Consider the following 26,223-nt stretch of genomic DNA (forward strand, 5'->3'; position numbering starts at 1 on the left):
GTTTGCCCGCTGTGAGGAGAATCCCTAAAAACAAGCAGGCTGCTCTTCACATGGTATTCTTAGTGTGAATGGACAAGGCACACTTAAATTTCAGAACAAATAAGTTTTCTCAGACCTTGCAAAAATTAGTGCTAATGTGCTCACAGGTCTTGCCAACCATTAACACCTTGTACAACCTTCCCAGCAGGACAAACCAGGAGTTATTTCATCCTGCCCAGGATCTGCCTGATGGGAGTGCTTCTTGCTGCCACCATAATTGCTGGCAGAAACTCTGCTGACTTTTGTGGGTGTAGGGATGAGTCTAAACTCTAGTCTGTGTTCATGGTGGAATGGGGAGACCATGAGGGCTGCAGCTTTACATCTGCTGCCAGTTGCTGTCTGTTTGTACGTCTTGTGTCCAGGCAGCCTTCCCCTTCCTGTCTACATTCATCCCTGAAAACTGGGCTTGCCAGAGGGATAAGTACATACACTCATCCCAGTATAAGACACATACTTTTCTCTGGGTGGGGAAGGGTATAATCCCCCCAATCTAGGTTCTGCCACAGTAGGGTCCTCACTAGAATTAACCAAGTCAGACTGTTGACTTTGCAGAATAGGGTGTGGAAACAGGCAACAGACCTGGGACTGACTTGCTTAATCCATTAATTTTATATACAGCTTATGTAGAGAACAGGGGAGAGGAAGAGATGAATGTAACTTCTGGCACCAGTGAATATAGGTAGAGCTTGCCTTCAAGACTCCCAGAGTTTTAACTTTATAACACTCTGGGTTAATTAGCAAATTAGGAAACTGCTCTGAAAGCTGAGGCAATAAAGTGCAAAACCTAATGATTTAGACAGCAGCTTTAATACAAATGTTCTTGGGTGAAATACTGACTCACACTGGAACGAAGAGATCTGTTTTACTGCATCTGTGCTCCCTCCCTGCTCACCCTGCCAGGATTGCTGCATCCCACAGCAGTGCAGGTATAGGCACCCACAGCTCTTGCTGTGATCCAACCTTGCCAGCAGTACATGCACTGATACATCTCAGATCATTGATACGTGATATTGATACATCTCAGATCATACTGAGAAGCTGAAAGCCACCACGGGAAAAGGTATGAAAAGCAAGCTGGAAAGGATTTGGGCTCGTGTTCTTCCTGTTGATATTTTAAATTTATAATGATAGTTATTATATAATTATTTTAAAAAATATCTCTAGAGGCCCTCTCTGATGAGGAAAATTCCAGCACGGAGCAAACTGAGCTCTGAAACCTTGGGAACATGTAAGTTAAGGGTAAGTTTAGGTGAGGTGGAGACAGCACAGGCCAAGTAAGCTCTTGGTCTTACTGGGACCTTACAATTCGGAGAATCCTGGTTCTGAATTTAGAGCCTCAGTGCATTCACACTGACAGAAGGCAGGTATGGATTGGACATAGGTAAGAAATTCTTTCCTGTGAGGGTGGTGAGGCACTGGCACAGGCTGCCCAGGGGAGCTGTGGATGCCCCATCCCCGGCAGCGTTCAAGGCCGTGTTGGATGGTGCACGGACTGACCCGGTCTAGAGAAAGATGTCCCTGCCCGTGGCATGGGGGGTCAGACTGGACGGTTGTGGAAGGTCGCTCCCAGCTCCCAGCCCAGCCCGGCGCGTATCCCTGTGCCAGCCGGCGGGGCTGCGGGCCCGGAACCCGCGCACGGGGGAACGCTCGGCAGTGCCGCGTGTTGCCGGACGGCGGCGGCGGCGGCTCCTCCTTCCTGCTGTTGGCGCGGGGGTGGCGGCGCTGTGGCGGCGGGGCCGGGGCATCGCGGCCCGGGCGCCTCCTCCGCGCTCCTCCCCGCTCCTCCCCGCTCCGCTCCGCTCCTTCCCATGGCCGGCAACTTCTGGCAGAGCTCGCACTAGTGGGTGCCGCGGCCGCGGGGCGCGGGTGCTGCGGGTGCTGCGGGCCGTGCCCGCGCTCCGTCCATTCATTGCGGGGCCGGGCGGGCGGGCGCGGCGCTGAGGGGAGGCCCGGGGCGGCCGGGCAGCGCCGGGCGGGCGGCGGGGCCTGCGAGCCGCGGGGCCCTGCCGAGAGCCGCCCTGGGGTGCGGGGCCGGCTCGGGCGCCGCTTGGGAAGCCTTCGGGCGTTCCGGGAGAGGGGTCGCGTCCCGGTGTCCCCGCGGGCTCCGGCGGCGGGTGCGGGCACTTGGGGCCCTGGCACGTTTGTCCCCCGGCGGTGGAGCAGCCGGGGTCAGCTTGGGTTGGACATTAGGAAGAAGTTCTTCATAGAAAGGGCGATGAGATACCGGAATGGACTACCCAGGAAAGTGGTGGAGTCACCGTCCCCTGGAGGTGCTTTAGGAAGGGCTGAACGTGGCACTTCGTGCCCTGGTCTGGTTGACGAGGTGGTGTTGGGTCATAGGTGAGACTCGATGATCTCAGTGGTCTTTTCCAACCTAATTGATTCAGTGATTCTGCCCTGAAACTTCGTGCTGAGCGCGTCGAGGTTTGTGATGTACTGACTGCAATCCAAACCTTGTTAGCGACTGACGAGCTGCACAGCCAGCTCGGTTTGCTACAGGTAGAGGCTGATCTTAGACCCTGGTAGTTTGTGGGTTTGTTTATTTTGTAGGTTTGTTTTGTTTTGCTTTTGTTTTTCCCCGAGTATTTTAACTTTGAAAACCCTGGTGAACATTTGCTTGAGAAGACTGCATGTGGCTTGGTTAAAGGCCACAAGGCCTTTAGCTCCAAGCCTTAATTCATAGTCTGTTTGTATAGGAGACACTCAATATAGTGCTGATAAAGAGTTGCTGAAATTATTTTCCATTCCTTTAGTTTACAATGGATTTTGGATAAACAAGATCTATTAAAGGAACGCCAGAAAGACTTGAAATTTCTGACTGAAGAAGAATATTGGAAGCTACAGATATTTTTTACTAATGGTAAAACCTTTTTTTCATTTCTGCCATAAAATCTGTGGTGTTTGCCATGTCTAAATGCAAGCTTGAATTGCTTAGAGAATGTAATGTTTTCATTGTGATATTACGTATACTCTCACAGCCCATTTTAACAAAGAACTGCAATATAAATAACATCATCATTTTTTGGTTATGCTAACACAATTCTAGGAGAACTTACAGGCAAATTATCTGCATATACAGCATTTTAAACTGTGATAGGATGAAACAGTAAATTTTCTTATTTTCAAGAGGTTCTTACCAAAAACATAAAAGGAGGAGAAGCAAGCAGAAACTGCTAAGCTAGCATGCTAAAGACTCCATATAATGCATTAGTACTGAGACTAGGCTTTTGGTGGGTTCTTAGGCTGTGGTAAGTATTTTAGGTGATCTGTGCAGTCCTGTTAAACAGCAGAGCTTGTTATTTGAGTTCGGTTATGTTCTCTGAAACTTGCAACACATCCTGTGTTTTGCCTTCTGACTGGTTCCCCAGCACCAGGTGGCTCACAAATTGTCTACAAGTTTCTGAGAGCTGTTGGCAGGCAGCCTGTTCTCCTAAAGAATCTGGGACTGCTGTGAAGTTATCAAAGTCTTACTTCACCCTGCAAAGCCTTTAGCTAGGAATGGCCACATATCAGATTACAAAGGCACTTACTTAAACTCCCTCTTTTCTGTGCAGTTGTTCAACATATAAGAAGTAGTAGTCCTGCACAAAGGATATTTCTATCTATTAAATTGTTTGCAAACAGCTCCTTAAATGTTTTTTGCAGCAGTCCTTTAAAGTACAGAATGCTTATTTTTTCAGGCCAGACCTGAGACAGAAGTGAAGTGACTTTCCCAAGGCCACTTGAAGATCTTATGTCAGTGCTGGAATGATATCTGTGAAAGATACTTATCCCAGCTTCTCTCTCAGCTTAGTTATTTTTGTAACAATTGCATATGCTGCCAACAGTGTCACTGTGGATATATCCGTATTATTGCTTATGTGGCACCAGGAAATCAAGTTAGCAATAATTTACCTGTTTGATCCATTCCTGAAATTTCTTGAGGTTAAAATGAAGTGTCATAGCTTCATAATGCATAAAGAGACATAAAGAGGGGTATGGATATTTTGAAAACTGTATTTCTACGCTAATTTTCACTAGTATTAATTTGAATTATGAAATATGCCTTTTAAATGTTTCACTTCAGTGTTTTTCTCAATTAAACAAAGACTTACAAAGTAAACACGTTAGTTTGTTAGTGTCGGTTTGTGGTTCTCAGAGTTCCTGTTCCTTGGCACTCCCTGCCTCCCCTGAAGGTGCAGTGAGTGACCCGTGGCAGCTGGAGAACAGCTCTGCCAGCAGCTCCCCATGTACGGACACGGCCTGGTCTGGAGGAGATGGTGGCGCTGGGCTTTACCCCTTCTCAAGCGAAGAGAGACACCTTCATGGGGAGGACAGTCCGGGTGCTCTGTACTGGTGGGAACTCAGGCAGAACTTGCCCTGTCCAAGCCCTTGATGTGTGTTTTATCATCACCTGCCTCTGAACAGGGATCCTGCTTTGGGTCCTCCTTTGTCTCCCATCTGCACTGCCTGGGTAGGGATATGAGTCCTGACCACAGCATGTCACATGAGTGTGTGTCAGCCCAAGAGAAGATTGTTCCCTAAAGCAGTCAAAAAATTGCTTGGAGCAGGGCAGTTTCCTGCTGCTTCGTCATTGGAAAACAAGATCATGAGCTGATTGTATGGCCGTGCACAACTATTCAGAATACTGTAGAGAACGAAAAGGATTGTCTTCTAAAGTAGTTTGAAAAGTGAAACTATTGATTTCTCTGTTTGGATCACTAAGTCTTAACAGTTTTTGTTTGAAAAGTGCATTAGTAGTTTTCCCTTTCTGATTTTGGGCAGAAGCTGTAATGTTTGTGTCAGAGGGTACTCAGAATACTCAGATTTAAAACAGTCTTTATTTAAAAAAAGCAAGCACTGAAGCCACTTATTTTAAACATACAGGAATAAATAATCTTGTAGTTTCTTTTCAAATATTAAAAAAATAATTACAAGTATTGGACTTTTTCCCAGCATATACAAGCTTCCATTTCATTAAGTCTCTCTAGGCTCTTGTCCATTTTTTTTCCTAAACCACACTTGATTTTTCTCTGACAGCAGATGGCCTAACCGTTCCTGAAAATCCCATGGGAGTAGGAAACATATTTGGAGAATTCTGTTTAGCTTAATATTTGAATTTTTCTGATGCCCTAGTAGTAGGACAGCTTTTTAGCCCCATGGTCAAGTCAAAGGGAAAAATTCTTTCAAACCTGCTGATAAATATTTTAGTATTTGTACAGACATTGCATACTGGGCTTAACATCCTTTCGGGCAGTATTGCTTGTCCTGCTGTCACTGGCAGGCTAGTCCCAGTTTGGCATTCTTCTCTTTAGAAGTTTTGACATAGGCAGAGACTTAATGTTTCTTTGGGTGACCACAGTGGATTACAAATTAGTCAGGTGTACCTTGACTGTTCCTGAGGCACATGTGGTAAGAGCTTGGGGAAAACACTCTGGACTTGGGTGCTTAAGTAGAGATTAAGAATTTAGTGATGACCGATAACAAAATTTTTTGCTTTTCCTGCCAGCAGTCACTGTCTTGATCTTGCTGTACATATTTTAAATATATACTTAAGTGTATTTTAAAATACTGTTTTTGACATTTCTCATGAGGGAGGAAAAAAAGAAGAGGGAACCTTCACACAGCCGAGCCTTGCTCAGAATAATGGCCGTGAAGAAGAATGGGGAAAATAACAAGTAACAACCTTATGTTTCACTGTGCCATCCTTTATATCCAACCCCTGCTCTTAATCCCAGCTTGATGCATCTAATTTGCTTGGCACCTTTCCTTTGCCTGGGAGGCCAAACAAGAGCTACCTGCACAGATGACACCAGGGTTGTTTCTTGGCCAACTGGCAGAGGACCACTGTGATGGAGCAGCTGACTCTGGTCTCCCACCCCCTCTCCCTAGACTAAATATGTCATTTTTTTAACACCTGCTGCCTCTGCCAAATTTAATGACCATGTTTTTGTTGGCAGCTTTACTTGTTTGAAAAAAAACCCATCCATTTTGCATGGCACTGAAGAGCCATAGATTTATATTTTCTGTGTTTGAATTTGTTTTGCTCTAAAGTGGAATACCCAAGCTTTACCCTTCTGAGGATTTATGTTGTCGTCTTCTTAAAGGTCATACTCTCTTTGTACACAATGAAGTCAAGTTACCTTTCCCTTTCTGAAGGTGTCCCCAAGCTTCAGGAGGCAGCGGTTCCTCTTCACTTGCGGGTTTGTAGGTTTACAGCAACGTGTTCTCACCAGAGCAGCTTGTCTGAACTGAGGGAGAAGACTGTGCTGCTGCTCCTTAGAATCCCCAGCACTAGTTGTGTTTTGAGACCCTTTGCTATTTGGTGTCAAATTGTTTAAAAACTCAACTCAAGCTTTTGTTCATTTTTTTTTAAGTTATCCAGGCTTTAGGTGAACATCTTAAATTAAGACAACAAGTTATTGCCACTGCTACAGTCTACTTCAAGAGATTCTATGCCAGGTAGGACTGTTTACTATGATGGTACAAGAATAAAACATTTGCTAGGCACATTTTGGTAGCCCTTTAAAAATGCAGTTCTGTATTAAAAACAGTGCCACTTTTGTTTTCTGGATGGTATAAAGCTTTTATGCTTTAATAAAGTTAACTTAAGCTTTGCTTTTTCAAAAGGAAGTGTGGTGCTCTTAATAGATTAATCGTTCTACGTGTATGAAACAACGTATTATAATTTTGTTGTAACATTTCAGATATTCCCTAAAAAGTATAGATCCAGTATTAATGGCTCCTACGTGTGTGTTTTTGGCATCCAAAGTAGAGGTATGAAGTATTACAATTTTTTAATGTAAAATTATGTGATGTATGAGAGAGAGAAAACGTTTAGGACTTTTAAAATTTTTGTCATTCTTCATGCTTTGGGGGTTGAAACCTTCTCTTTTTTGTATAGATTTCTATAGCATTTAAAAAAAGGAGACGGAGAAGGCCTTCAAACACGTTATCTTTCACTATTTTGTCTATATTATTAACCCTAAGTGCCTCTGAAAATTGAAAAGAGTATTTTAAATGGCTGTTTCACTGTGATACAGTGTTTGTTTATTATTTACATACACTATATCTTAAATTGTGCAGTGTCTCCTTTCTAGTGTGTTTTTCCTTATTTATGTTTACTCAAACTTTAAAACATAATTGGAATTTTTTTCCTAATTATCCTGTTCTGTTTCATATAGTGAGGAATCCTCAGAGTTTACCACACTTTCATTGCTTGAATTGAAAGTATGTTGTAGCTCATGTGCTGTCCTTAAGAAATTATGGTTAGGAACTGGCCCATTAGGGATAATGGTGAGAAGGCTCCATGCCTCCACCATTAGAGCCCACTTTGAATGTGGCCAAGAGTCAGCATGAGCTGGGCACTGCTTTTAGTCCTCTGTAATGCAGAAAGTTTTACAGCTGTCTGAGAAATGTCTTTGTAATGGAAAAAACCCAAATTGGCCAATTTGCGATATGTCAGCACTAAGGAATTGTACAGGAAGAACCCAAATACCTAGTGGATGGTAGCAGCAGTCCTACTAAACTAAACCAGTGTTTGCATGTGATACTGTTGTCTGTACAAATACTGTGACACTTTCCAGTGTTTGGAAGAGGTGAAGGAAATGAGAGGGTTGGAAAGAGGGTTTTTTTAATCAGCTTGTTAAAAAGCCTTAAAGAAGTACAGACAGAGTTTATACTTAGAGATGTGCCTTATATTTTAGAACAAATATTATAAGTCTGTGTAGCCTTCCTTATTTTAAAGCTTCTGCAGCTTTAGGGGGTACCTATAGCAGTAATGGCTCAAGAACAATGTATACAGAAAATTTTCTGTTTGCTGACTGTCCCAGCAGAGGAGCTAAGTCTTCATGGAAACTTAATTAAAAAAGGTAGTTAATGTCAGGTTTCTAAAGACAGTTTCCTCTCCAAATGGGATAAGGAAAAAACCCCATACCCTCTTGAAGCCCTCTTGTCTATTTTATATAGTGTTAGCCAACTGAGTTTTGTGGCTGTAGTACCTTTCGTAAATCTTTACTATTCCTCACAAAAACAAGATAACTAATCAGTGAAATAAGTCTTTGCGTAAGAGTCACCTTAAAGAAAAAAATGGGGTGGGGGAGAAAACCAAATACTGCAGTACTGCATAAAGAAGCCCAGTTTAGTAAGAAGCCATTATTTTAATTTGATAACAGTGTGAGTGTATGGTGTTTCAGGTGGTTCATCTCATTTACCATTCTTTTTCTTCAGGAATTTGGTGTTGTTTCAAATACAAGGTTGATTTCTGCTGCTACTTCCGTATGTAAGTATCAGTATTTCATTATACTGTAGTTTGGCATCTCTGTAGGGAGATCAGATGCCTTCTTTTCTTGTTTTTAAAAAGTAGCTTTTTATCAAATCATGGAGGACTATAAGAGCCAGTTAAAGCCATTTAGACTGAATAGCTTCTGTTTCTAAATACAGAGACAGAAGGGTCCTTTCTGTATTAGTTTTGGTTGATTTTGATTGGAACTTATGCCAGGCATAAGTAAAAACAAAGTAATAAAATAAAACTATTGAAATTTATAAACAATATTGAGAAGTAAATTAAATTCTGAACTACTCAAAGATAGAATTGGAAACTTAGGGCTTTATTTGTCTGTTTTATAAAAGGTATGGCTCTATGGAAGTAACCTGTTTTCAAAACTTTTGTTAGGCTGTGTACCTTCACATTTTTTAAATCCTTTTCCCCTATCATAAAATTAGTCTTTGCATGTGATTTTTATTTCTAAAAATACATTTTATAACCTATATATTGTTCAGAAATAAATTCAGTAAAATTACACTGTAGTTACTTAATTCTCTATCTTTCCCACTTGCCTTCTATTTCCCGCTTGCATCTCATCCATCAAGGTCTTATAGTGTTGTCTTCCTTAGCTGAATGCTATTATCTGACCCAGAAGGTCCAGCTGCTCTCAATAGGCAGTTCCTGGCTATGCTCTTCAGAATATAGGTCAGTGCTTTCGAAATCCCTCTCAGCCATTGAGGGGACAGGTGACTGGCTGCCTCTGTAGCTTCCACATACAGTGAGTGTATCAGTCCATGGGGCTGGCTGTATGACAGTTCTGCCACCAGGAGCTGAAACACTTCTTCAGTGCCAGCATGACCAAGACCAGCACTGGATTTAGCAATGAGAGTTGCTATTTTTACATCAGCAGTGTCTCTGTGGAAGTTTTCATATATCAGTGAGAAAGTTAGATGGGTTTTGGTAAATATGCAGTAGCTGATTTTACCTGGACATCTAGTTCTAAGCTGTGCTTTTTCTAAAAACCCTAAGTCTCAGGATCCTGTAGAAGATTTTCCCCCACACCTCTTCATTCAGATGTAGAAGTCTTGTCAGCCCTGATTAGTACTACGCATTTCATGGAAGTAAGGACAAAATGCAACAGGCTTTCTGCAAGCATTTATTCCTTTGTAGAAACATGCTATGTTTCTACATGCTATGCCACGTAGAAACATTTCACTAGAAATTACTGAAACATGCTTCCATTGTAAGAACATAATCTCAGACTGGTTTCCAGCAACGTCTTCAAAAGCTTTTTGCTCTGTTCCCACATCTCACTAAAAGGATAGCTCCATGTGATTCTGTGTGCAGCTTGCTTTGTGGGAAAAATGCTTTGTTTTGCCATCTTTTCCCTCAAAGTGGTATATTCTTTTACCATCTACATCTTCAGTTTGCGTACTTCTCTAGAAACCCTTTTATTAATTCTTCACTTTCTTGAAATGATTAAAATTTCCAATCAGTAGCCTAGTCTTAGTGTCCTATAGCAAATTTTCTAGTAAAAGCCCACTGTAGGTCTAAATGGTGAAGTCTTTAGTCCAGGCAACTGATGCTGTCTTTTCTTCAAAGTAAATGATGTAAGTAGTTCTTCAAAGTAAATGTCTGGAAGTAGTATCAATAGTATCAATACATAACATACTGCCTGTCATTAATATAGGGAATAATATCCACTTCAAGGATGTTAAATGTTACCAATGTTTTCCATGGAGGATAGGGACTTAGAATAGATTTGTAAATGTTTCACTTGTAAAAATCTCAAATCCACGTCCTCAAATGTGCTTGTTTTTCTTTGTTCACCATTCTAACATGAAATCACTCTAGTTTTGCATCTTAGCATACTTCTTATCAGTGCACTCTACTTGTTCTCCTTGTAAAATATGTGAAGATTAATTAAGTATCTAAATGAGAGATCATCATAAGCTAGAAAACTGAGGATATATTTGAACATGGTCCTGGGAGCGTCTTGAATCATGTCACATGCCAAAGCAGATGCTTACGTGTCTCTCAGGGACAGGAACACACCTTGAAATGTCTGATAATCCAGTGCCTAGGACACTGATCTGCAGTGTGGTGAATTGACTTCTTGCTTTGAATTTAGCCTGTTTTTTGCATGTCCAAAATCTTTATATTGTGGACATACAAGAAGTCTTGATTTTCTAAGGATTCATTAGTTGTTTTAAAGACTTGCATGTTGAAGGATTAAGCCTATGTAAAAAATCCCACATGAAAATTCCACTTAGATTCAGTGTTGGAACACAGATCCTAAACATCAGTAGCTAGATAGCTCTGTGAATGATAACTTTTGATAAGTTAGGTGTCCATGAACTAGCTGATGGTTAACCAGAAGATTTAATATTGTCCAAAGTGACAGTCAGAATGTCTGGCTGAGCACCTGTGCAAATCTGGGCTTCAGGTGTCCTTTCTCTTTCCATTTCAAGATCTTAAATCTTGTAACCTACCTTTTCTCTTTGAAATACCAACCTTTTGTACTGCAAGCAGTTATGCTGCCAAATAGATTTGAAGGGCTATATAGAGATGAATTAATAGAAAGGATAAGAAGTAAAAGTATTAATTAAATAATTTTTAACATACTTATTTCTCCTTACTGTAGTGAAAACTAGGTTTTCGTATGCCTTTCCAAAGGAGTTTCCTTATAGGATGAACCATGTAAGTATGATGTTTGAAATACTATTTGATCAAATAAATTCAGGCAAATAATTGTTAGCAGGAAATCCTGTCTTTTAAATTCTAAGAAAGGAATATTTTCCTACTTATATGTCAGGGCTGTTCATAATTAGTTTTTGATAGAATATTGGGAAAGTTACTTTTAAAAATAATAAACCTTAAATAACCTCTTTTCCTTAAATTGTTGACAGGAAAGACAAGTGATGTGACAGGGTGACTGAAATAGTTGTTCTATAGCTGGATGATAAAAGAGATTTAGTGGTTTTTGAATGTTCTTATTTACAAATACATTACTCCAAGGAAGGTAAATGGCCCTTGCATCTGGGATGCTTCCAAGCTTGCACGCAGGAAAAGTTGGCTTACAGAAAGCAATTTATTTTTGCCTGTAAAATTTAATGGATTTTGAAAAAGAATTTTTATTTATTATTTAAAATTTAGATTTGCCAGTGATTTCAAGGCATTCTCTGTCACAGTGCTGGGAAGTTCTGTAGTTTTTCTTAAAACCAGTTTTGACGTGTGCTGTAGAATTTTAGAAATTAAACACCTAATTATTTTTAGATTGTCTGTAACAAATACTCCTTTTTTCTTGATTTGCTTTTCACCCAATCTATAAAGCCAAATGATACATCAGAATATAGAATATCTAAGAGCTTACAATAAAACTGTTGGGGAGCCCCTGGTGGTCTAGTGGTAAAGGCGCGGCGCTATCACTGTGGAGACCCGGGTTCGATTCCCGGTCAGGGCCACTCCCGGGCAGGTGGGGCTCGTTAGCCCTTAAAGGCAACCCACCTACGTCCTAAGGACCTCGCTGCCACCGTCCAAGCTCGCTTGGCCCCGGCAGATGAACCTTAGGATTAAAGGGTGGGCTCAGTTCCGCGCACACTGTGTCTCACCTAAAAAATCCAATGCGCAGGCTGGAAGGTGTAAAGACCTTCCCCGGATCTTCACTCGTGAAGACTGGCCATTATTTTTACAATAAAACTGCTATTTTACATATAAAGGCAAAAGGAAATATATTTTGGAGTACTTCTTTCTATAGCCAAAGCAGTCCAGTCTTCCTCGATGTCACTAATATGTTACTTTCTCTGTTGAGAGTGAGAGCTGATTTAATTACTACAATTGGACAGAATATTTCATATGAAAGTAGACCTGAAATACTTTGAAAGACTACTTGACATGTTAGTGGCCTGATGAAGAAGCTCTAGTTCTACAAAAGAACTTTATTTCTGTTAAGCGTTTATGCACTGGGAACAATTTTCAACTAGGTGTTGTAACAAATCAGACAAGTACTGTCAATGAAGTAGTTTTTCATAGTAAACTTGAACCAAAATATTTAAATTCGTTATTACTATGACTGGAGTTAAGTTATAATGGTGATAAGGTAATTGGCAATGATAGTTTTATTTTTTGTTTGGTTTTGTAGTTTCAGATGACATGCATTTAGGACTGTTGGACATGGGTGTTGAGAACTCCTGTGAATTTGTGATGTTAAACTGTTAATTCTTTCTGTTGTCTGAAACATGCTGCTGATTAACTGTGATTTTACTTCTTTGCAGATACTAGAATGTGAATTCTATCTCTTAGAATTAATGGTAGGTTGGGTTTTTTGGTGGAACTGCTTCTTGTTTTTTTAAAAAAGGTAACTGTATCTAAGTCCCAGTGCAGGGACTGGGATGTCAGTGTCCTTATTTTCCCTAGATAAATGGCCAATCATGATCATAAAGACTTGTATCCTTTCTATGAGCTCTTCTTCTTGCCTGGAAGAATCTGGAGCTACACATGTATGTTCCAGCAGATGCTGTGGGTACTCTCCCACTCAGGCTAATCTCTAACAACCTTATAATTAGAGTAATCTTTTAGGAAGTGAGATGGGTTTGAATCCCGTGAAGAAGAAGCTGAATTCAGCCCTCCCATTTTCTGAGATAGTGCTGCAACTATTATGCTGTTGGATGAAAGGAACACTGTGACATTTTCTTCCAGACACTTTCAAAAAAAGGAACTGTAACTGCTTTTTTTAAGAGTTGCTATCCCATTGCTCTGTTTGTTCAGGCAGCTGAAAGGATTCAACCCAGTCTTCTTAGGGGGCTAATTTCTCTAAATGGGTTGGACATGGATGGGTTTGTAGTTCTCAAGTAGCTCAAGTGCAGAGAAAAGGAGAAAGAAATCAGGGAGGAGCCTCGTGAGTTAGACAGCAAATGAGAAAGAATATGTGTTGGGACCAGAACACAGAGGTCAGATCAAAGCTTTTGGTTGTGCCTACAGTTGTTTTAGTACAGTTTTTAGATTCCTGTTTAGATTTAGATGTCCTTGATACCTCTGGTATACGTGGCAGTAACTCTTGAGTTTTGTATACAAGAGTTTCATCACAAACATTTACAAGAAATTGTTTTGGGGATTCACTTATTTTTCCAGGACGCTGTGCAATATATAGTGTGTGCAATAACACACTCCAAGTGTTCAGCACATGTAACTTAATGTGGCTTTTCCCTGTAGTATCCATACAGTTGGCTGCTTTTAGCTATAGAGTTATTCCTTCTTGTTTACCTGGACCTGAAATGAGGGGATTTGAGAGCAGTGGAATTTTTCATTTCTTTCTTTCCAAACCAGTGTCAATTATTTTGGCATGCTTTCCATGTGTGGTATTTAGTAACAGACTGTTTTCTGGCAGTGTTCTGTATTTCCAAGTGGGAATTACGGGTTTGTAAGCAAATGAGGTTTCAGTATGCTGCAGATGTGACTTTCTGTGTCTCTTAGGGGAAGGACATTGACAGACTGGCAATGATGCTATGTAATGGTATTCTAGAGAGAGCACTGCCCTCATTAGAGCAAGGCTAGGTGTCAGAAAGCTACTTAAAAAAATAATCAGCAATTGACTTGTAAACCAAATGTTTTAATATGAACTGACAACATGCTCTGCAGTGTAATCTAACTTTTATCCCATTGACATTTTTCCTAGGACTGCTGTTTGATAGTATATCATCCTTATAGACCTTTGCTCCAATATGTGCAAGATATGGGCCAAGAAGACATGCTGCTACCTCTTGCATGGTAATGAAGACAGTGGCAGTAGTTCCTCCTTTTCATCAAGAACGCAGCTGTTTAACAGTTATGCTTCAAAGGTGGTTAAGCTTTTGCTTAACCAAACAGGCCTAACCATGTTTGAATACAAAGGTTGCCCTTTGCAGGTGTATGTTCCTGATTTAGATTATTTTGTCTTTAACCTTGTATTTTAATTTTACTTTGCAGTCTTAATTTTTATTTTTTTAGACTAGCTCTAATAGCACAGTTTTTACACTACTGAATGGTGACTGTGAGTAGAGGAAATCTCTTTCTATCAACATTGTCTTTCTGTTTTATCTTGTCGTAGGAGGTAGAAACAATATATAGGGGGTTTTAGCTATGTTAGCAGAACTCTTATTTTTGAACTGTTTCAAATACAGAAAGACAGTAAAAGTACTACTTTTTTGCTTGACCTTACTCTTTTGTGAAACAGATAATTATTTTATGGTATACATCAACATCCTCTGCAGAAAGACACTTGTGGTACTAAAGCAGTGTTTGCAAATAAACTTCTATGGTGACTGGAAGGAAGAAAAAGAAAGCCTTTAGGAGAATTTTTATAAGGGAAAAGATCTCATTCCTTGATGTTTAAGCTCTGCAGCCTCACTGCTTCTACCATCTGGGAAACTGACAAAATCTTTGTAAACTGCCAGCAGTTTTTGAAGTCATAAGGTGAATAATAAAGGTGAATAGGAGGATCCTTATAAGTTCTTTTTTGCACAGGAGGATAGTGAATGACACATACAGAACTGATCTTTGTCTGCTGTACCCTCCTTTCATGATAGCTCTAGGTAAGTAACACAAGTGCTGTCTCTTGTCATGTTTAAATGGATGTATTCTGTGCACTGTCCCATCACAAGCATTCCTCAGAGTACATTCATAATGTGCTTCAGGTTGTGTGTGTGTCATACAGCACTGACAGTGTAGCCTTGACACTTAAAAGGTCTTAAAAATCAGGTAATTAATCCCAAGTTTTCTCTGTTGAACTGTATAGTTTACATGTTTGTAAAAATAGAATGTTTCTAACTGTATCAGGGCTGGATCTTTGTTCAACATCTGTGTAACCTGTTCTTTGCAGCTTGCCTACATGTGGCCTGTGTTGTCCAGCAGAAGGATGCCAGGCAATGGTTTGCTGAGCTGTCTGTTGATATGGAAAAGGTATGCTGCTTTTTATTCCCACCACTTGTAATGGACTGACCAGAAATGGTAATTGTGGTTGTCTTACACATCTGCAATACTGATTTGAACTTCATTCAGTGACTGTGTTAGATGCTGTTAAATTAGGCAGATCTCTTGAGGAGGGAAACAATGTAAGGTTATTTGGTTATCACCCTGCTCTGAAAGTCAAGACAAAACCATTTGGTAACAGAAAAGCATTGCTGGTATTGTCATTTTTCAGACAGAAGTATAAAACCAATCCCTTTTACATTTTTTACCAGAAAAAGAATTCCCAGCGTCTTTCCATCATACAAGATTGCCAGCATGAGTTTGACTTTTAAATTCAAGTGCACGTGATTTTCTGATTCACCTTTCAGCTAACCTTTGTTTAGCTCCAGCAAGCAAGCCAAACTAGTACTTATACTCCTTATCACACTGCTTCACTTAGCACATATTTTATCCAGTCTGTCTTTTTTTGAAACAGTGTCTGGAATTAAATAGCCTGTTGTGCATGAGATGTATCATTGCCCTCTGTGCCTTTGGTATTGCTCTTTATCCCACTGATGTTATCCGGCATTGTATTTGTATTCCAGGATTTGTCTTCAAATTTAAACACAGTGTGGAATGCTGTGCTGCCTCAAGAGCTCTGTGAATTATGCTGTCATGCATGTAAAAGCAGGGTGATAACAAATTGGTAGCAGAGGAGAACCAACCTATATTTGACAGATAAAGTTACCATAAGCTTAGTACTGAACACGTTTGAATGTTTACATGTCTTGGTTCTCATGTCAGTGCTACAATTGAAGCTTGATTTTTTTCACATGAACACCAGGAATCTCTTAACCAAAACAAAATGACTTTTGTTTCAGGGACGTATATATTGCTCTAGCACTTAATCAAAGTTCATGCATTAAAAAGCAGAAGTCTACTTTACTAATTTAGAGAATGATGAAGCAAATTATGGACCAAACATTATCCATTTGTATAGAATATTGCACTAGAAATTTAATAGGAAATAAGGTAGTTGAGGTGCAATAGATAGAAAATGTCCAAACTGGTAGAGAATGCTTATGCTTGCTTATGAAGTGGAATATGAAGTGTCAATAATTCTTATTATATGTATGTAAGAATATTTAAAAACTCCTTGGAATTGTTTCTTGGAAGGAAGGAATTGAGATTGGTATTTTATTGGACTTTTATTTTCCAACATTGTGCCTTCAATTCATGTAGAACATTGATAATCATCAGTTACTGTATTAATAATGCATAGTCATATAGCTGCAGTCATCCTGCCAGGTTTCCTTACTTTACCAGTAGCATAGTTATAAGGTGTGGCAGTAGTTGCAAATAAATATATAAATAAAAAGCTATTTAATTTGCAGGGGAAGAGAAGCGGTATATACAGTTAAAAGGGAAAGTATTCCATTTAGGCTTCCATTCACAACAAAATCAAAAAACTAATTAAAGAAATGCTTGATTGCCACCAGATTAAGTGCAAGACTGCTGTTTATCATATGAAAATTGTGCTGTTCAGTTTCAGTCTTGGGCATGTTTAATTAATTATACACTTTCTAATTCAGATTTTAGAAATAATCAGGGTCATTCTGAAGCTGTATGAGCAGTGGAAGAACTTTGATGAGAGGAAAGAGATGGCTACTATTCTTAGTAAAATGCCTAAACCAAAACCACCTCCAAACAGGTACTGTACTTCCTTAATACACCTTTCATATAGAAAAACTAGACTACTGTCTTAAGAATGTGTGAATGTTTAATTCAAGGTATAGCATGTTTTTACAGTGCAGAGGTTTCTGTTACAAAACCAGTATGATTGTTCAGGAGCTAGTGAGAAGCAGAATATCCCTTATGGGGAGTGTTAATGTGATTAGAACGTGATCAATACATCTCAGCAAATGTAAGGAACCCCAGTGTGATGCTCCATGGCTGGGCCAGATTCAATGGAACTGGGCCTGCTTGATGTCATATTTAATTACTGTGATTAAATATCACTGTTGGGAATCTGCACATGTAAATTCCCGTGTACATGCTTATGTAATGTGAACTTTGCAATGTTGATTTCAGAAGTAGATTCAGCAGGCAGCTGCATGGACATATATTGAAATTATTATTCAATAAATATGATGAAGTTATTTATGCATGCTGAAAATAAACTTTGCATTTTTTATGAAACTGAGCAGAATACCTTGACCTGTTTGAGTATATCTTGAAGTATTTTCTATCAAAAGGCTTTTATTATTTTCAGAATACTGTATTTTTTTAATCAAGAAAAAGATAAAAATGTAATATGATGCTTCTTATTGAAGACACATGTTTTTGTTTTCTTCAAACAGTGAAGGAGAACAGGGTCCAAATGGTAGCCAGAACTCTAGTTATAGCCAATCTTAAGGCATTCCAAAGAATTTCTTTATGGACCACTTTGACTCAAGACATCCTGGGATCCTTCCTGTGTTCATGAAATGGACAGAAGGTTTTAGTAACATCTTGGACAAAGAACTCGAAGAATAAATAGCTTGTTTGTGTCAAGCATTTTGAAAGCTTTTCTCTAAAATTACAACATTTTCTCTGACACTGGAGCAAATGTGCTAAGATTTTTCAGTGTAAGGAATCAAACGTTAAACCAAGCTGCAAAAGATTAACACTTTTCACTCAAAACAAATAGTTCATTATTGGTTTTATTTGCATTGAAGTGAACTATTTTTAAAGTGACAGTAACCCGAAGCCTAAGTGTAACTGTATTAATGACTTGTGTTGTCTTCGTTTGTGACTGAAGGAAGATAGTGCACTGTATGTTAAATCTATTCATTACCTTGAGTTTTGTTGATTTAAAAAAAAAAAAAAACCCAGATTCCATAACAACTAACACACAGTCCTTCAGAAACAAATTCCTAGAAGAGCCTGTAAAAAATATTGTGACAGTTTTAATGAAAGCTGCAGGAAAGAAAGTCAGTTTCCTTTTTTGGATTTAAAAAAGCTGTTTTCCTCAGCAGACCTACTTGGATGCTTTTGCCATGATGAGAGTAGCCCAGCTTACCAGAGAAGTGCAATATGTATAGTGATTCTGCAGTTTTCTGAAACATTTCAAGTGTTAGGAATTAAGAAATCCCAGCATACCAGGATTTTTTTTTTTTTTTTCCGGATAAACATACTGTATGGTACAATCGGAGTATTTCACAATCAAGTACAAATCTGGATATGATTGCTATTTTTTATGGTGTATTTTTTTGGTAGAAAAGATATACACTGTTAGTCTGCCTTCACTGTTAGTGTGAATTTGTGTGGTTCATTAGAGAGTTTATTTAAGAGGATCATGCATTCGGTGAGCTTCATACTGACTAATTTTAATTGGAATGTTAGGAGCAACTCTAGAATAACTGAAATGGGATTCCTTGGTTAACTTTGTGCTGGAGAAAATGAGATTCCTTCAAATAGAAGGCCATATCCTGTGTTCCTTACTCAGGCAGATATCCCACTGAAGTCAGGAATTGGCCTAAATTGATTTCTTGATTTTTTTTTGTTTAGATAACTTTGTTTTTAATTAAGTTCTGTACAACTTTATTTTGAATGATAATGCCCACTTGCCCAAGTACAAAAATTGAATGATAAAATAAAGTGCAGTAACATTGTTATCTTTTTTTTTTTCCCTCCTGAAACAACACATTTCACTGGTCTGAAATACTGTTGGGAGATTCTTGAAAACCTGTGCTCTGTGATGCGTCTTGGTTCGAAAAACTGGCCCCTTAAAAAAAACCCCACCTATTTTTGCAAATGCCTGTCTGTAATTGGCTGGACATTCAGTGAAATATAACTCGATGTGTGTTTGTCTGTAGCCCATTAGGCTACTCACGTTTATTTCTGCTCAGATTATTTCCATAAACCATTAAGTAAACAAGCCCCAAACAGTTTGGTGAGATGGAAAATATATGTTTGGTCTTTGCTACTTTGTTTGATCCATACCTTCTATAGACACTTGATTGATGAAGTGGAATTTGGCTGTTTTGCTTTCATTTTTTGAAGTCTAAAATGTGCTATTTGTAATGTGGACTTGGGGAATAGAAATAAATCAAAGCAACTTGACCTCTGTTGTGTAGAGTTCTTTAACAGGAACTGTTCTTCAGGTAAACATCAGTCTTCTCACATATACCACATAATCTGCCAAGAATGCTCATGTTTAAGAATTAGGGATGTCACACTATTAATGAAGAATTCTGGCTGGAGTGATTAAATTTTTTCTTGCTGCACAAGAGCCTTTGTAGATTTTACTTCACACCTAAATCACAACGTGACCTAAACCTCAGAGATAAAATGTCAGGTACTTCTTGATGGTAACGAGAAGTTTCTCTGCATTCTCTGCTGGGGAGGTGAGGATAATTTTACCAGCTTTGATTCCAATGTAAAAGTGAAAGGCAGTAAAGAGCAGTCAAAGGAACTGGATTCAGTGATGACAGTTTTAAAAAGAAAGATGTAATTTGGAACAACAGGAAATGCAACACAATGTGAATTCAACAGCCTTGCTACAAAGCAGGCAGAAAAAAAAATCACCTTTCTTGTGCTTCATTTCAAAGGAGAGGTGCATAAAAATGTGGTATCTCATTAAAAGGGAGGTAGCTGAAAGTCTTCACAGATGACGTGGCTACAGGTGACCAGTGGAGTGGCAAAGCAAACACAGTCCATCTATGCCAAAAAGACTTCAGGAAAAATCCCAAAGGAAGCAAACTGAACTGGATCAGACAAGTTAGGTAACACAAATTATATTTACATAAGGAAGATACAGAGGAAGACACAGAAAGGATCATTAATTTTGCAAGCTACAAGTAGTTTGAGAAACATCTTGCAAAAACTACCCACACTAATAAAAAATGAAAATAAAAAAGAGGTACAGTAGCTTTCCAATTAAAAAAAAAACAAACACAGCTCTTCAGCTCAGAAAAGACAGCAGAGGTCTAGAAAAATCATGACTGCTGTGAAGACTGATGAGGGGACAATGCTTCACTTCTGACAGAAACAGCTGGAGCAGCTGATGAAAAAAATAATGGCAATTTGAGAAGCAGCAAAAGGAAAGATTTCTTATGTTGTTGAACCCAGTAAGCCTGCTGTGTCTGCTGGGAATTTGTGCTGAAACTATCATCATGGCTAGGCTTCGTGAACGAAGATTTGAGAAGGGCTCTACCCACACTTGCTACAAGCATGCTGATGGCTAAAAAGGCCAATGGGAGATAGACAAGTCCGGTTGCAGAAGGCACAGCAGAAAGACTCCCCAGGTGATATCGACGAGACGCGATTCTTTCTGCGTTGTCTATTCTCCTCCAGAGTGATCCTGCGTGTGTTCTCAAAAGCAGCAGCAGCGTTATAGATGGTGTGTCTCCAGGCCTCCCGATTGGAGGCCAGGGTAGACCAATGGTGGTGATCAATATGGCCAAGGCTGAGGGATTGTTCCAGGCAGCCCTTGTATCTCCTCTTTGGGGCTCCTCCCTTGCGGCAGCCAGTGGCAAGTTCCCCATAGAGCACGATCTTAGGGAGGCGGTAGTCCTGCATCCTGGAGACGTGCCCTGCCCAGCGCAGCTGTGTTCTCAGCAGCATGGCCTCAATGCTCGTGACTGCTGCCTGTTCAAGGACAGACGTGTTGGTCACATAGTCAGTCCAGTGGATGTTTAGAATTGTACGGAGGCAGCGCTGATGGAACTATACAAGTACCCAAATATACCAAGACATGCAAAGCCTGAAGGAAGTATCAAAACACTGTGTTGTAAATGAGAGTAATCTGGGGATTGTATCACTACATACTAATCCTGTTATGCTCTTCCTCTGATGCTTCATACCAGTAGCTGCCAAATAGAAAATAACAGGCTAGATAGATGTGGTGTGACACAGTGTAACTACTGTTTATTTTTCGTGGCTATGTAGTTTTAGGTGTTCCCAACAAACTTTAATGTAGCTACAAAAGGAAGCATTGGCTGTTTCTGACTAAACACTGTTTGGTTGATTAGATTGCCTTGCTTTATTAATTTGTATACTGAAGTTTGGTGGCTTGATCAATACAGCTAAGCATGATTAATTTATACATTCAGGTAAATGTTTTCAGTGTCTCTCAGATCCTCTGTATAGTCTGACCTGAACGATCTTCAAAAGGCATCATTAGAGCTGGTGAAGCCTGGCACAACACAGACAACAATGGATTTCTGTTGCTCCCTTGACCACGTGCCCATAGCATTGTGAAAACGGCAGTCTAGGTAATGTTAAACAGGCAAAATTAACGGATCATAGGATTTGCCTAACTCCAAGGGAAGTGTTAGCATCCATTACTCCTCCTGATCCAGTATGAAAAAGACTTTCTCAAGTGAGAGATAATGAGAAGTGCAGAGTAATTGACTACAACAAGGTAAACACCCATGCTCATCCTGGCATTTTAATTTCATCTTACTCCCATTAACATCATAACATCAGTTAGACCAAACCAATATTTTGGAAAATAGTCTAAATTCTGGTTCTAAAGTTGTTTGGGTATTTTTTGTGAATTGGAAATGCAGTGTAGCAATAAGACACTAAAAAGTCAATAATACTTTGAAGAAAAATGCACTTATTACTCACTGTTCTGACAGCTACTTACTAACAAAGATCAGACTACAGAAACCCCTGTAAGACACCATCAGAGCAGCACAGCCAACATAGCTGGCTGTGCCAGCTACAGGGGTTCTCCTTTAGAAACCCATGACTGCAGAGGCTGCAGAAATAAAATTCTAGTAATGTTTGTTATTTTATCTTCTCAGTTCTCTAAACTTGAGAGAGCATATTTTCTAGGTCCTCTTCTAACCATGCAGGTTGCACTGCCAGAATGGAACAGCTGTAGGATAAGTGCACATTGCCTGTGATACCACAGATTTCAATTCCTTTTTCCAGACATCCTACAGAGTCCTAAACTTCTGTGCTAGAACTTTATTTTATAGTGGCCGAAGCAATTCACCTTTGCAAGTCCCCTGAACTGCTACAGCATTAAATAAATTTTAAAAATTCCTTAAAATTATGACTATGCACATTTTTAGGTGATGATGGGTTGTATGTTTTTTAAAGTTAAGGCATGCAAATTACTGTATATAGAAGAAGGAAGGTGGTTTAGTAACTTCCTTGGACACCTAATTTTCCAGCCTAAAATTATTACATCTCTGTAATAGTAACTTCAAGTATAGACAGGTTCTTGCTTGATAGTGAGAGCTGCTGAGAGAACAGAAGTGTTGACTTAACAAATGTTACAGCACTGTGGGCTCAGCAGCAGATCTGCTTATGAAAATGGATATACTTTAAAAATAATTCATACAGCATTTTGTGAGTATTCTAGCATCAAATCAGTTTCCATATGCATTTTCTGACCAACAGCAATGTTTTGGCCTTACAATCACATAGTATAAACACAAAAATTTGTGCTCTACTTTACTCTTCGATAACACCACAAGTATTTTAAAACTTCATCTACATGTGAAGTATAATAAATCTGTGCTCAGGGCAGTCACCCCAATTCCATTAGAATATCTACAGTCTAACTATTCTAAACAAACTATCCAACACAAATATTTGGGAAATAATTTTATTTGTCCTATTCATCATTAGTTTAAACAGTCACAAACTCCCATCATCACATACATTCACCAGAAACACAGGCCAGAGTAAAGGTTGAAAGGTTGAACAAGTTTAATGCCCTCTGTTCGTGTCCGTCTTTAGATGTCATTTAAACCAAGCAGTTGATATGTACGGCCATTTGAAGGTGAACTGTCCATTTACACAAGAAGACAGGAGTGAGCTTTATTCTGGAAGTGGAATGCACACAGTTTGAATGCTAAAACCTACAAACCATCCTGAAGCTTTGATGCAGTAAGGGCTGAGGCAGTCATCTTCATTTCTTTTCTGGAGGTTCATGTTTTACCCAGTCCTCAAAGCCACCAGCATACTGCTGAACTCTGAAAATACACGGAGATACCTTTTTCAAGAAGAGTCCTTCTTAACATTGTATCTTAAGAGGACATGGCAAAAAAACCTAAACCAAACCAAACCAAAAAATAAACCCCAATAAACCAAAACCAACCAACCAAAAAAAAAAAAAACAAACAACCAAAACCACACTGAAAAAAGAGGGAAAAAAATAAACAGAGAAATTCTCTGCAATCAAATACACTTGTACCCAACTGTGATGAGCCAGATGGGCATCCCTTGTGCTCTAATCCTGCCTCCTTCCATGCAGTGTGTTCTGTTCCTCTTTTTTTCCAAATGACACAATGCTGGAGATCAAACATCAAGCAAGAAATAGCAGCTGGATCAATGAAACAGTTTTTTAAAAAAGAACAGACTCACTGCAGTGGAAGATTTATTGCTATTGTGTCTAATACTAAAGATGTCATCAAATAAACACAGCACAACAATCTTTACTTCCTTGCAATCTTACATGCTCTATAGATCTGACATAAACCTGCACAAAACTTAATTCTGGAAAAAAACCCCACCATGCAAAACAATACTGACTCCTTTAATTAGGCATTATGAAAAATGGGTAATGGAGGATATTTTGCACTTTGAAACAAGAATGTTGTTCCATACTTTTGACTAGAATTAGTAGGAATATTCCAGTTCATGAAAGCATGAGCAAACCACCAATGTCCTAAATTTTACCTGCAGTCTTCAAGCCAGCAAGGCACCTTCCAGCATAGGTGTAACAATTCTGCCAACCAAATGCTGCTTTTGATTTCACTCTATCATAATCTCTTATTTTTAGCTGTTGCCTTGACTGCTTTACTCCTGGCAAACACTCCAAAGCTTTACTGAAAGTGAAGGTGTGCTTTGTCAACAGTGAACTATACAGGTAGAACTGTAATTCAACAAAGGGTGTGGTTTCATAAAATATTTAAGATTGTACTTCTACCAAAGCAAGCAGTTCTCCACCTTTCTAATCGCCCTGCATCTCAGGACTAGTACTTATGAAGCTGTGTAAGGAAGCACTGTCTCAGCAAGGGAGCTGTTCAGTGGCAGTGTGGTCTTGGAGCAGTTTGCATCACCTGCAGCACGTGCCCAGAGCTGCTGACTGGTTGTGTTCAGAGGACGATACACCTCACTTTGCTGGAACACCCAATGGCATCTTTCAAGGTCAGGGAGACATGTTTTCGTATTCCCCATGTAAATTTTTACCCTTGCCCACAAGGTGAGTGCATGTTCTGCTTCATGAGGGGTGGCAGCATTAATCCCATCCTTACATACACAAGTCATACCTGCTGAAACCCAAGGACATGGCAAACCCAAGTGCTTGTTTACTTCTTGTTCCTGCCAAACAAGAGAAAACCAGAGGGTCTGACTTGGATGGCATCTTTTGATTGTATTGCTCCTTGAACTCCATTGGGTCCATTTGTAGAGCTTCCACTAATTCGCCCACTGGGAAATACAAAAAGCAAAGTAGTATTTATTGTCCATCCACAGACAGACTTACACTTCAAGGCTTCTAATTCCTCTGGAGGAAAAGTTCAACCTCACAACATACCACCAGCTATCTAGCACTGCTGCTCTTGGCTCAGTCACCGCCACATGTCCTGAGCCTTGACCATCAAGCCAAGGCGAACACTCAGCGGCGTTCAAAAACTTACGCGGGATGTTGATGGACTCTGGTATTTTTCCAAACCTGTCGATCTCCCACCTCTCCCGCACGTCAATGTGGAGCACGTTGGTCTTCTTCAAGTCTTTGAGCTCCCGGTAGGAGAGGCCGGGCGCCTCGCCGGCGCACAGGCTGCGGCTGCGGGGACCTGCCGGGGAGGCACAGCCCGTCAGCCGCCGCAGGTCCCGCCCGGGCAAGGACACCGCCGCTGAACGCCAACACCTCCATCCACACCGGGCTCCCCCCGGGCGCCGGCAAACCTCACCCCGCCCGCCCCCCGAGAGACGCGGCCGCCACCCCGGCCCTGCCTCACCGGGCGCCGCCGCCCGCAGGGCCCGCGCCGCCCGCCACCAGCCCCCGAGCACCATGCCGGGCCCGGCCCCGCCGCTGCCCGCCGGCCGCCAGCGCCAGCACCCGCCCCGCCGCGGGGAGGAGACACCGCCAGCTCCTCGGGGGCGGGGGCTCGGGATTCGATCGCCGCCGGCCCGAGCAGGGACTCGGGAAGCATCACCGGGGAAGCCACGCGTGGCACCTGCCCGCACCGGAGGCAGCCGGGTAAGGCAGCCGCCGCCTCCGTTTCGGTACACCCAGCTACCGCCGCCTTGCCTGGGCAGCGTGGTTTCTACCAGTGAGCCAAGCTGTCGAGAAGCCTTAAAGTACCAAAGGCTGGGAGTCTGAACACGGATGAGGAATTTTGATGCCAAACCTACTCAAAGTGATTAAAAAACCCCCACAGCACCAGAAAAAAAAACCCAAAACAAACCACAACAAAAAACAACCTCTGAGTGTTATGTCCGAGGAGAAAATGGGATTTTAGCAATGGCCTGCAACCCTTTCATCACAGTGACTGTCCCCCTACAGCCACAGGAGTGGCATCAATCTCCTCTCTGGTGACCAGGGAGAGGACTCGAGGGAACAGCCTGAAGCTGCATCACAGGATGTTTAGGTTAGACGTTAGGAAAAGGTTCTTCACCCAGAGAGTGGTTGGATACTGGAACAGCCTCTCCAAGGAAGTGGCCACGGCACCAGATCCACCAGAGTCCAAGAAGCATTTGGACAGCACTCTCAGGCACATGGTGTGATTCTCATGGGCATGCTGTGCGGGGCCAGGAGTTGGAACTCCATGAACTTTGTGTGTCCTTTCTAACTCAGGATATTCTATCATTCTATGATCCCTAGTTTCAATACCCCTTGATTTTGAAAGCTGTCAGTCTCCCAGCCACAAGAACTGATGACCAAGACATGTAGGTAGAGAAATGAGGGTCCTTCCGTTCCACACATTTTAAATCAATACTCCGTATTTATTGCATACTTTTGCATATATATTACATACCAGCAGTTCCAGTCTTTAAAAGCAGGCATG

At 40.6% G+C, this 26,223-nt stretch overlaps 2 protein-coding genes across 4 annotated transcripts; one reads left to right on the plus strand and one right to left on the minus strand.

Annotated features, from left to right (window-relative positions):
- Positions 1–1,752: 1,752 nt before the first annotated feature.
- On the plus strand, positions 1,753–19,312 carry CCNC (cyclin C). 2 transcript variants are annotated; one of them, XM_050314893.1, is made up of 12 exons: positions 1,753–1,879; positions 2,793–2,899; positions 6,396–6,480; positions 6,726–6,795; positions 8,248–8,299; positions 10,929–10,984; positions 12,559–12,594; positions 13,959–14,050; positions 14,786–14,853; positions 15,141–15,220; positions 16,801–16,919; positions 17,569–19,312. In XM_050314893.1, the coding sequence occupies exons 1-12, from the start codon at positions 1,848–1,850 to the stop codon at positions 17,621–17,623; spliced, it is 852 nt and encodes a 283-aa protein (XP_050170850.1). In that variant the 5' UTR covers positions 1,753–1,847; the 3' UTR covers positions 17,624–19,312. The 2 variants fall into 2 exon arrangements, with proteins under 2 accessions (XP_050170850.1, XP_050170851.1); XM_050314894.1 differs by lacking the exons at positions 1,753–1,879; positions 6,396–6,480.
- Positions 19,313–22,800: 3,488 nt separating this feature from the next.
- Positions 22,801–25,249, minus strand: TSTD3 (thiosulfate sulfurtransferase like domain containing 3). Of its 2 annotated transcripts, XM_050314896.1 has the most exons (6): positions 25,174–25,249; positions 24,853–25,008; positions 24,484–24,643; positions 23,891–24,039; positions 23,411–23,534; positions 22,801–23,184 (listed from the first exon to the last, which is right to left on the minus strand). In XM_050314896.1, exons 1-6 carry the CDS (start codon positions 25,226–25,228, stop codon positions 23,121–23,123), a joined length of 708 nt encoding a protein of 235 aa, XP_050170853.1. In that variant the 5' UTR covers positions 25,229–25,249; the 3' UTR covers positions 22,801–23,120. The 2 variants fall into 2 exon arrangements, with proteins under 2 accessions (XP_050170853.1, XP_050170854.1); XM_050314897.1 differs by lacking the exons at positions 23,411–23,534; positions 23,891–24,039.
- Between the last annotated feature and the right edge of the window lie 974 nt (positions 25,250–26,223).

This window comes from Myiozetetes cayanensis, unplaced genomic scaffold (assembly GCF_022539395.1).
Source record: "Myiozetetes cayanensis isolate MyiCay16 unplaced genomic scaffold, myiCay2020 scf2-11, whole genome shotgun sequence".
Classification (NCBI taxonomy): domain Eukaryota; kingdom Metazoa; phylum Chordata; class Aves; order Passeriformes; family Tyrannidae; genus Myiozetetes; species Myiozetetes cayanensis.

Coding starts and splice junctions, on each gene's coding strand:
- CCNC (XM_050314893.1), top strand. CDS start 1,848: ATGGCCGGCAACTTCTGGCAGAGCTCGCACTA. Junction 14,854..15,140: donor TCCTTTCATGATAGCTCTAG/GTAAGTAACACA, acceptor TGTTCTTTGCAG/CTTGCCTACATGTGGCCTGT. Junction 16,920..17,568: donor CCAAAACCACCTCCAAACAG/GTACTGTACTTC, acceptor TTCTTCAAACAG/TGAAGGAGAACAGGGTCCAA.
- TSTD3 (XM_050314896.1), bottom strand. CDS start 25,228: ATGGTGCTCGGGGGCTGGTGGCGGGCGGCGCGGGCCCTGCGGGCGGCG. Junction 25,009..25,173: donor CCTGCGGGCGGCGGCGCCCG/GTGAGGCAGGGC, acceptor CCTCCCCGGCAG/GTCCCCGCAGCCGCAGCCTG. Junction 24,644..24,852: donor AGAGTCCATCAACATCCCGC/GTAAGTTTTTGA, acceptor TGTATTTCCCAG/TGGGCGAATTAGTGGAAGCT.